Source organism: Artemia sp. Qi Xiang Cuo, chromosome 9, assembly GCF_049724085.1.
Source record: "Artemia sp. Qi Xiang Cuo chromosome 9, ASM4972408v1, whole genome shotgun sequence".
Taxonomy (NCBI): Eukaryota; Metazoa; Arthropoda; class Branchiopoda; order Anostraca; family Artemiidae; genus Artemia; species Artemia sp. Qi Xiang Cuo.
In genome coordinates, this window is record NC_142802.1 from 76,362,815 (window position 1) to 76,372,872 (window position 10,058).

Consider the following 10,058-nt stretch of genomic DNA (forward strand, 5'->3'; position numbering starts at 1 on the left):
TTGTACAAAAAGAACTTGACATTCATAAAGCATATGGTCAGATTCAGGGATGTTAATATACCCAGATTAGAATTTGACACTTGAAAATTAAAGAAACATTTTTAATACTTAACCATATTATTTGAATATCATTTACACTAGCATCCTTCTTATGTCTATTAAACGGATTATTGTATAGGTTGCCATCACAAAAAAAAAAATCTTGCACACACAAACAAACGCTGGCAGTAATGACTCTTGACATCCAATAATGGACCAAGAGAGGACAACACATTTTGGAACAAAAATTGAGTTTCATTGATTTTTAGCAAAAAAAAAATATTTTTTATCAGATCTGCTTGAAAATTTCAAAACATGTAGGAAGGACCGAGGAACCTCTGTTAAGAATATAATAAGAAAAAACAATAAATAAAATGATAAAACAAAACTGGTTGTATTGATTTGTAGCTTGCTTTGAGTTACCTTTTTGGTTAGCTGCTAAAAAAAGCTAGAATTGCATCATAAACGTGTTCCTGATTTGTTGTTATCTGAATGAATTGCCTTGTTTTGTCTGTTTTTCAGTCCTGGCTGAACTTCCTTCAAGTTCACACATTATATGTAAAACGTTCAATCATATTATAAAAAAAAGAAAAAAAAGAAAAATATTTTTTTTAATGACATCTCTGGAAAAACTCTTAAACTTTTTTCGTCATGATTTCGTTTATCAAAGGATTGACCTGATAAAAAAAAAAAAAATGGAAGATGGATGAGGGTTGAGCTGAGGGGTTTGCAACCCACACCTAGACCCAGCAGGGCTACCCTTGGAGAAAACCAAATGCAGCTGAAACGTCAACAATAGCCTCGAATACTTCAAACTCCCTGATGATGACCCATGCACGCCCCTGGATTCGATTTCTGACTGCAAAAGGAACCACCAAAATAGGATTTTGGAATGTAAGAACAATGAATCAGATTTCAAGAACCCAACAAGTTCTCAAAGAAATGAAAGAGTATTGTCTGGATATAATTGTCTTAACTGACGGTATATGGACAGGAAACAGACTAGAAAAACTTGACGACGGGTACACTTTGGCTTTTCGCGGAGATCCTGCAATGCACCGCGCTGGAGTTGGAGTTTTTATGTCACCTAGCGCGTCGAAGGCGATGGTGAGCTGGAACCCTATAAACGAACGTTTATTGGTGGTCCGATATATCTCAAACCACACCAAACTGACCATCATTGCCTGTTATGCTCCCACAGTTGAAGCCGACGAAGATGAAAAAGACAAATTCTATGAAATGTACAAGTGGCTACCAAAGATCCGCCCAGACATGACATTCTCTGTGTTGTAGGCGACTTCAATGCCAAAGTTAAAGCAGACAATCAGTATCGCCCAGAAGCCATGGGCCCACATAGCATAGGAGTCTATCAACGAAAACGGAGCGCTTCTTGTAGACTACGCGCAGAGCAACGACTTGATCATAGGTGGCACATTGTTAGAGCATAAGTCAATCCATAAATACTCCTGGGTGTCCCCAGATGGTTGGACAAAAAACCAATTCGACCATTTTCTAATTTCAAGATGTTGGAGAAGCAGCTTATTTGATGTACGTGGTTTCGAGGAGCTGACGTTAATTCAGACCACATATTGATGATGGCTGAAATACAAATGAAGTTGAAAGGTGAAAAGAAGAAAGTGACCAGTACCTATAGGCAGTTTGCACCAACAAACTGAAAAACCAAGACTTACAAAAGGATTTCTGAGTTTCTGAATTTCTCTGAAAAACAAATTTGAGGCCTTGAATCTAACAGATAAGGCTGACAATCATGGTTTAACCAGACAGAAGAGAAAGTGGCACTTGCCAAAGAGGCTGCAAAAAAAGCCAATTCCAGGATGGTTTACCAACTAACCAATGAGATAGTTGGAAAAAAAAGTGAACTGCTCACCACTTATTAGTAATGAAAACGGGAACATAATTTTAGATCCCAAGAAAGTATACAAAAGATGGGCATCCCATTTTGAAAATATACTTAATTATCCCACACCCCATGACCAAGAAACTGTATCTGACATTCCGTTTTTACAAATGGACAGAAGTGCTGATCCTCCCAGCACTGTAGAGATAGAAGCAGCTGTTAAAAATCTTAAAATGGCCATGCATCAAGAGTCGATGGGATAACGACAGAGATGCTAAAGACATCCCTTCGAGCCTGCTTAAATGTATGGACTGCTCTCCTAGTAGCAGTTTGGAGCATGGAAAAGGTCCCTGTGATTAGACTAGAGGTATTCTAGTCAAACTGTTTAAGAAGGGAGATGCTCTTAGCTGTGACAACTGGAGGGGGATCATTCTGACTTCAGTGCCAAGTAAACTCTTGGCCACGATTATATTGCAGCGTTTGAGAGCAGCTCTTGACTCACATCTAAGGGAAGAACAACATGGGTTCCTGCCCAGATATATCATGTTCTGACCTTATTTTTATCCTCAGACTTAGAGTGGAAGAGTCAAGAGAATGGAATATAAAGTTGTATCTGCTCTTCATTGATTTTGAAAAAGCGTTCGACTGTTTTATGGTAGATTTTGAAATTTTATGGAGTGCCTAATAAACTAGTCAAAATAATGAAGGCTCTCTACAGAGAGAGCAAATGTGCCCAAACAGAAAATGGGGAGACATGATTCTTCAAAATTCTCTCTGGGGTGAAACAAGGATTTGTGTTATCCCTATTCCTATTTGTCCTAGTAATGGATTATGTCCTATGGCAAGCATCAGGCTTTGGTGTAAAAGTCAGTGGCCAGCAGCTCACAGATTTACACTTCGCAGACGACGTAGTACTTCTAGAAGAGGCGAAGCAACGTTTACAACTTCTACTTGACACATTGGTGGACAAGGCTGTGAAATTGGGACTAATAGTAAAGGTTGGTAAATCAAAGAGTATGGTCACATCAAACTAACCTTTGATCCTTAAATGCAATGAAAAAACATTCGAACAAGTCCACGAGTCAAGGCCGTACACAGGATTTTTTTTCCGGAGGGAGTTTTACTCAGATTTTTTTCGGGGGGGGGGGGTGCACAAAAAAACCTCAAAAAACGCACACAAAATTTGTTTATATACCTTTTTGTTACGTTTTTACGAGTTAAACAAACATTTCGGGGGAAGCGGGGTCAAACCCCCCTAACCCCCCCCCCCTCTGGGTACAGCCTTGCCAGGAGTTCAAATATCTTGGAGGTTGGATCGAATATGATGGCAGAATAGTTAATGAGATAAAAAGGAGAATTGGACAAGCAACATTGGCATTCAACAAACTGAAACCAGTAGGCTACAGCAAAGCAAAAACACTCTTTGCCCCTAAAGCTCCGTCTGTTGAATAGTAACGTCATGTCCATTCTTCTTTATGCAAGTGAATGCTGGAAGCTCAATGTCCAGCAGGAAAATCCTAGGAACATATCCTAGCATTTGAAAATGTCTGCCTCAGAAGGATTCTAAATATTTTGTGGCAAGACAGGGTCACAAACGTAGTGGTCTGCAGATGAACAAGTCAACCACCAGTCACTGACCTCCTGAAGCAGAGAAGATGGACCTATCTTGGTCATGTCCTACGAATGTCAGGAAACCGTCTTCTGAATGCTGTCTACGAGTGGCAACCCAAGGCTGGGCGAAAAAGAAGGCAACCAAAACACACCCTCGAATGACAGTACAACCAAGATCTGCAGAGTGCTGAGCTGTTGTTACAACCACAGTGGGAGGACGTCATGGCTGCTGCTCTGCTCCAAGACGTCCGGCAAGGCTTCGTTGATGCCCTATATACCACAAGTGGCCCTGGAGGAACTAAAGTCTAAGGTAAGGTCTAGAATGCCTGAACCTACAAAATGCAATTTATCTAAAATTCTTTCTTCTGAAAGAAGTTCCTGCAGTGGATATAGTATTTTCTCTAGATTTGTCTTTACACAAATGTTAAATAGCTGTTTCTAACCCACATGTGGGCATGTCTTGTCTAATTAATACCCTTGATAAAATATATAATTAAGTCTGTAGATCTAGTAGAAATACTAAAAATGCAAACATTTCAGCAAACAAAATATTAACTAGCTTTGACATTGTTTCTCTGCACACAAACATTGACCTTAGAAAATCTGAGGAATTTAAAAAAAATAGAATTGAACAAAATTGTTGGTGAAACTGAAGATTCAGCAACAGGAATAGATGGCAATGCCTGAACAACCTTGGTTTACTTATAACAAGTATTCAATGTGCTTCCAGTTCTGTAATACATTTTATCAGCAAATAAAGGGTCTGTCCAACGGTACACCTCTATCAGCTTACTGGCAAATATTTATGAGGAAAACCTTCAAATTGGGCTTCAGATTCATTCTTGAAAATTGGGCATTCAGATTCATAATTGCTGGTACATATTTATGAGGAAAACCTTGAAAATTGGGCTTCAGATCCATATTTTGGAAACATAAGACAATGTACCTTTACAAGACTGCAATCAGATCAATTTTGTGAGATGGAGTAGGCTAGAGGCATGGACTCAATTCAACTCAGATAAGAAGCCACATAACCCCTTCAAAAAGGTTTCAAAGGCTAGCATGCCTAATGGCACCATCAGAATATAATGGAACAGTCACAGTATCCACAGAGCTAATTCTAGGACTTGAGCCTATAGAAGTTTTTCTAGAGGAAGAAGCAGTAAAAAGTGCTGCCTAATCAAAAGCCATGTTTATGTTTCAATAATGCTTAAGTGGAAGGAGCTGTAGATCATCTGCAGCAGATGCCTAAGAATAATGTTCCTCCCACAAGTAAAATACAAATGGCTATTTTAGATGGACATAAGGGATAGAAAAGAAATAGAACATAAGGTAGATATGATTCACAAGAACAACACAACAGTTTGCTTCACAGATGGCTTGCAATTTCATTGGAAATCAAGAACTAGAATATTAATATACCAGAATACATTTTATTTGGAGGAGATAATTAGTTATCATCTGGGAAGGTTTGCTATGGTTTCCCAGGCTGAAATGTTTGGACCAGAACAGGCAGCTAAAACACTGATGCACAAAGTAAGTACAGACAGAAATATATGTATTACAACTGATAACCAAGCAAATCTTCAGGATCTTTGGAAAATAAAAAGCTGAAAAAGAAGAAAGTTGGAATTCTATGAAGCATTAAATAGTCTAGCATCCAAAGGAAAAACAATTACTTTGAAATGGTTCCCTGGATGCTCTGGGATTGAAGGTAATGAGATAGCAGAGAAGAGTGGAACAGAATTGGCATAATAAGGTGGGATGTAATGAGACAAAGGAAGTACTTTTGAAGTTTAATCCTTTGCTGAATAAACATTTTTTTCAGCTTAAAAGGTTGGGGATAAGAATAGTGACTAAATCCATAACAGGAATTGGAAATTTTTGGGAAGCATCTTGCCTGAATTGGTAGGGCTGATTCCCAGTTTTGCTAAAAAACGTAAGAAGGCCATGGAAACAAGAAAACATATGGTAGAAGAATGTCCAGCAAGGAGCAGACATCAGCTTGAGATTTTAAGAGTTAAATGTTAATCTGAAGGACGTAGTAGGGGAAGGAAGAATACAAAATCTGGCCAAGTATATGACAAGGGTGGGGAGGCCAAACTAATTTTTGGTTCCTCCAACCAGTATTTAGTTTTTTGGAGGAATGTAGAGGCAATAGGCCTGAGCCTTAGCCCTTGTGTATGGGTCTGCCCTAATATTAAATTAAATAAAATCTGTTATTTTTCTTGCAGAAAATACAAGGTACTTGTGTAGTAACCAATAAACACACAAGAATTGTATTGCAAGAACAGATAGGCATCACCTGGTACTTAAGATGCTGTATAAACAAAGGGTTTCTCACTCCAGGAACTATATTTAAACTTTAATTTTTGGGGGTTTTCGGGAAATAAAAGGTGCCTAGGTTTGATTAGGTTACCTATTTAATATATGCTATGCTATAGCCCAACCCCCACCCCCTAGTGTGCAAATCTATAGCATAATTGTGTTCATAAACTATTATATTTTCATCCTATTTTGTTTTATTTCATTAGTATTAATGAAACCTCACTTCTTGCATGTTTATTGGTTAATAAATAAGTACCAAAAACAAAATTCCACATTTTTTGTAGATAGGGCCTTAAAACCTCCAGAGTAGTGTGCTCTAATATGTGGAATCTGATGTTATGTTTTCATTAATATTGCTTGACATTTTACCTTACCTTAAATTACCTTAAATCGCACTAGCCAGCCAAAGACTTCCAAAGACTTTTGGAAGTCTTTTCTCCTTTTTTCAAAAGTCAGATAAATTTTTTCAGGCTCCCAATTAGGTATTTATTACCCTTCAATTCTCTAATCAATGCTCCCATAATTGACTCTTCTTTTCATCAAACTAATGTAATGGCAAACAAGCAATATCAAGCAACAGGAAAATTCATAGAGAATATATAATTTGGGGTATACATTTGACCACCAGGAGAGGCTGGATAAAGTTAAGTGACCTTAGGAATGATACTAGTAAAAGATTTCAAAAGTAAGATAGAACTTGCTTGTGATGTGAGGTTAAGTGAACTGCCAATATAACTTCAGCCCATCCACCCTTTCATCACAGGATTGGCTGCTGACTAACCCCCCCCCCACCCTAGACAACTTGCTGCCTATACCCATATGTAGGCAGGCCTATACTATAAATCCGACTTTTTAATTGGTATACTGGAGATTTCACAGTGATTTAACTGTCTAAGTGGTGATTAGCTGTTCAAACCTTGGCACATTGCTCTAATAAATACCCTTAACAAATCTGTATATTAGAAACAGCCAAAACAGATACAAAGGAAGGCTAGTATCCTGATTAAATAGTACCTGGTGGTCTGGTCAGCCAAATATCCAGTAACCTAGTGTCTAAAACTAGTAATCTAGAAAATACCCTGACCTCTAGGGTAAAGGTACTGATGATTTGACAGTTTTTGTAAAAAAGCAAGTTTTCTATTCCAGAAGGCTTAATTTAGACTTTTAGTTTGAAAAGGGTTTCAGTATGTAGAAAGAATATGTGACAAATCTAACTGTCTGATAAGAAGTTTTATCAAAAAAGGGTACAAAACTCCAATTTTCTTAAATTGGAGCATTTTCACCTACAGATTTGACAGAAAAAAAAAGTTGTTCCTGTTTTTGATGTAAGTCAGAACCCTATTGAACATGTGTCAAAGTACTTGGGGAATACTTGTGGGCAAATCCTGGTGGATTCAACATGCCTATTCTTTTTACTTTACCATCATTTCTCTTCAACTTTTTTAAATGTGTAAAAGTATAAAATACTATTCAGAAAGTGGAAGCAAAAAACTAAAAAATTGCCTCAAATATAGGGACAAAATTGGATAATCATATGGAGTGTAATTGTGTGACCTAGGTTTCTATAATACATTGTGCAATATAATAGTGTGACATAGGTCTCTTTATAAATGCTACCTGGAATGGCCCAATTTGCCTTGGCTTTAATGGTCCAGCAAAGATGTCTTTGTTGTTCAAAATTATGTCAACATTTGGCCATTTCAAAGCTAATCTACCAGTTTAATCCACTTTAAAAATTTTTAGTTTTGAGTATCCTTTGTCTGGAAAGTCAAGAATTCCTGAAATATGCATGTGCTACTCAATATTATTAGAAGTTTGTGACACTGAGGAGTTTAACCTGTTTCATTAGCATTTTGGGTGGGATAGGAATTCCACACTAATTAGGGAGGGGTTCAGGGAGAAAATTTTGTGTTTTACAGCTTGCAATATATTTGAAAGAAAACATGTATAAAATTTATTAAGAGAGGGTGTACTTCAAGTTTATTCAGTGATAAATGAGTGGGTGTTGTGATCAGCCAATTCAAATGCTTAAAAATATTAACATAGCATGAGGCCAAGTACCAGTTCTTCAGATGATGGAAAAATCTACCATCTACTATAAAATCAGTAAAACTACAATAAAAAACAACTTTTGGTACTCTTCCATTATGTGGGCCTCTTGGGTTAACTACTATAGAGAAGGCAATAATAAAACCATTTTTGACATTTTTACCACTATGGACTAGGCAATGATATTGTGGTTTTCATTGCATATATGATATTAAACTGTGTTTTGGGGGGGAAGGTACCAAGGTTAGGTTAAATATTTAATATATTCTATGCTTTACCCCCCACCTGCTAAAGTGCAAATATATACCCCAAATTTGTTTCTAAACTATAATGGATTCGTCCACATTTATTTTATTTCATTAGCATTAACCAAACTTGACTTTTTAGAAAGGCTGTATAATGCAAGAGTACCAAATTTTTTTAAATATTTTTTTCATGTTAAATATTATTACAAATAATAATCATCCAAACCTCTTGTTGTTGAGAGAGTACCTGTAAATTCAACAATTTGTCAAATACCCTTAAAAATAAAAAATAGTTCCATCAACTAAGTTTTTGTAAATTGGTATCACTGCTCAGCATCACTGATTGATATTGTTTTTGTAAGAGGACCCTTGAATTTTGACACCAATTGTTTCCTATCTGTTTTACATGCTCAGTGAAGTTTTGACAGGGTCACCTATATTTCAACAGGTTCTGTTGCTGTTTGTCAAAAATTTTTACAAGGTTATTACAAGATATTCTCAAAAGAAATGAATATCATAATAGAAGCCAATATCTACACTTGAATTTGGCTGAAGGAGCATTTTTAGTTGGTCTGGTATTCCACTAAATCAGACAAGAATTTTCAACACTTGGAACTTAGTTTCATCAATATAATATTAGCTGTCATTTTAACTTAATTTTATAAAAAAAAAAAAAAACCATATGTGGCTACATATTAGAGAAGATCAGATGTAGGCTATCTTGATGCATTGGTGCTGATCCCAAATTTTTTTTGCCAAAAAAAAGCAAGTATTGATAGTTTGAACACCAAGAATTTTCAGGAGCTCATTTTGTGTCAAAGACAGGAAACTGATTGAATTGAATTTTCTTTTGATATCTGGGTGTATTGGATATAGTGTCCACATTTAGCATTGTAAATAATAACAAGGGCTTCAAGAGATAATGTTCCAAGTCACAACTAAGCAGAGTTATTCTGTTTTGAAGGTAAATTTCAACAGTGGTTCCAAAACTGCACTGTCAAATCATTGGTGTCTTTACCCTACTTTAAAAATCAGAAAAACAAGGGTAGCCTAGTAACATTAGCCTAGCTAAATAGGCTACAAGCAGAAATATAGCCTAGAATGATACTTACCATATTCCCATTCTTGATTTGTCATAGTCCAACTTTTGAAGATAGTGGAAGAAATAAGGCAGGAAATGGGCTTTGTCCTTAACAAGAACATTAATGACAACAGTGGGATCCTTAAAAGAACTAAAGCCTTTTAAAAGGGAAGGAAACATAAAAACAACTATTATTAAAGTATAATGCCATTTCATTCTCAACACTTTTATTCACTTCAGTTGTATTAGCATCAAGTAACTTATTTGTCTTCAATAAGTTACAGCTAACTGGGCTCAATCCAATGTAGTATCTATCCTAGCCTAGAAATGTCTAGAGCTTTAAAATTATCACCAAACTCTGCCATCTATAAGAAAACATTTAGCGCTACGTTTTCTATAGTCTCAAACGTCGTGTAGACCATCCTGAACCCCTATGCCTTCCCAATTCCCAAAGCCAGAACATAATTTGCACTTTACTGAAAAAAATATATACTTTTTTACTTTTTATATCTTTAATAAATCAAATAATATTAACATTTTGATTACTAAATATCAGTATATGTATAGTAAACTGACAGTGCACATTCAATTGTTGTTTTTTTTCAATAAAGTGCAAATTATGTTCTGGCCTTGGGAAGGCCAGGGGTTTTGAGCCCAACTTATGTTAATTTCTGCTCGTTTTGAGTTTGACCTGGTTATTTATTGGAATTTCTGTTCGTTTTGGGTTTCATTTATTTATCGATGCTGATTTGCGGTAGTTTCACGCTTGGTAGATTATTTGATTTTATTCTTGCTCATTTTTTGTTTAATGAAGTTCTTTACTTTTATTTAAAAAACTTTTTTTTTA

At 36.2% G+C, this 10,058-nt stretch overlaps 1 protein-coding gene across 1 annotated transcript in view; it reads right to left on the reverse strand.

Moving 5' to 3' along the window:
* Positions 1 to 9,525, reverse strand: part of LOC148949033 (glycosyltransferase 25 family member) — a 58,975-nt gene extending 49,450 nt beyond the window's left edge. The window contains 1 exon segment of the mRNA XM_089094871.1: positions 9,243 to 9,525. Coding sequence (XP_088950997.1) covers positions 9,243 to 9,427 — 185 coding nt within the window. The 5' untranslated portion in view covers positions 9,428 to 9,525.
* Positions 9,526 to 10,058: the final 533 nt, after the last annotated feature.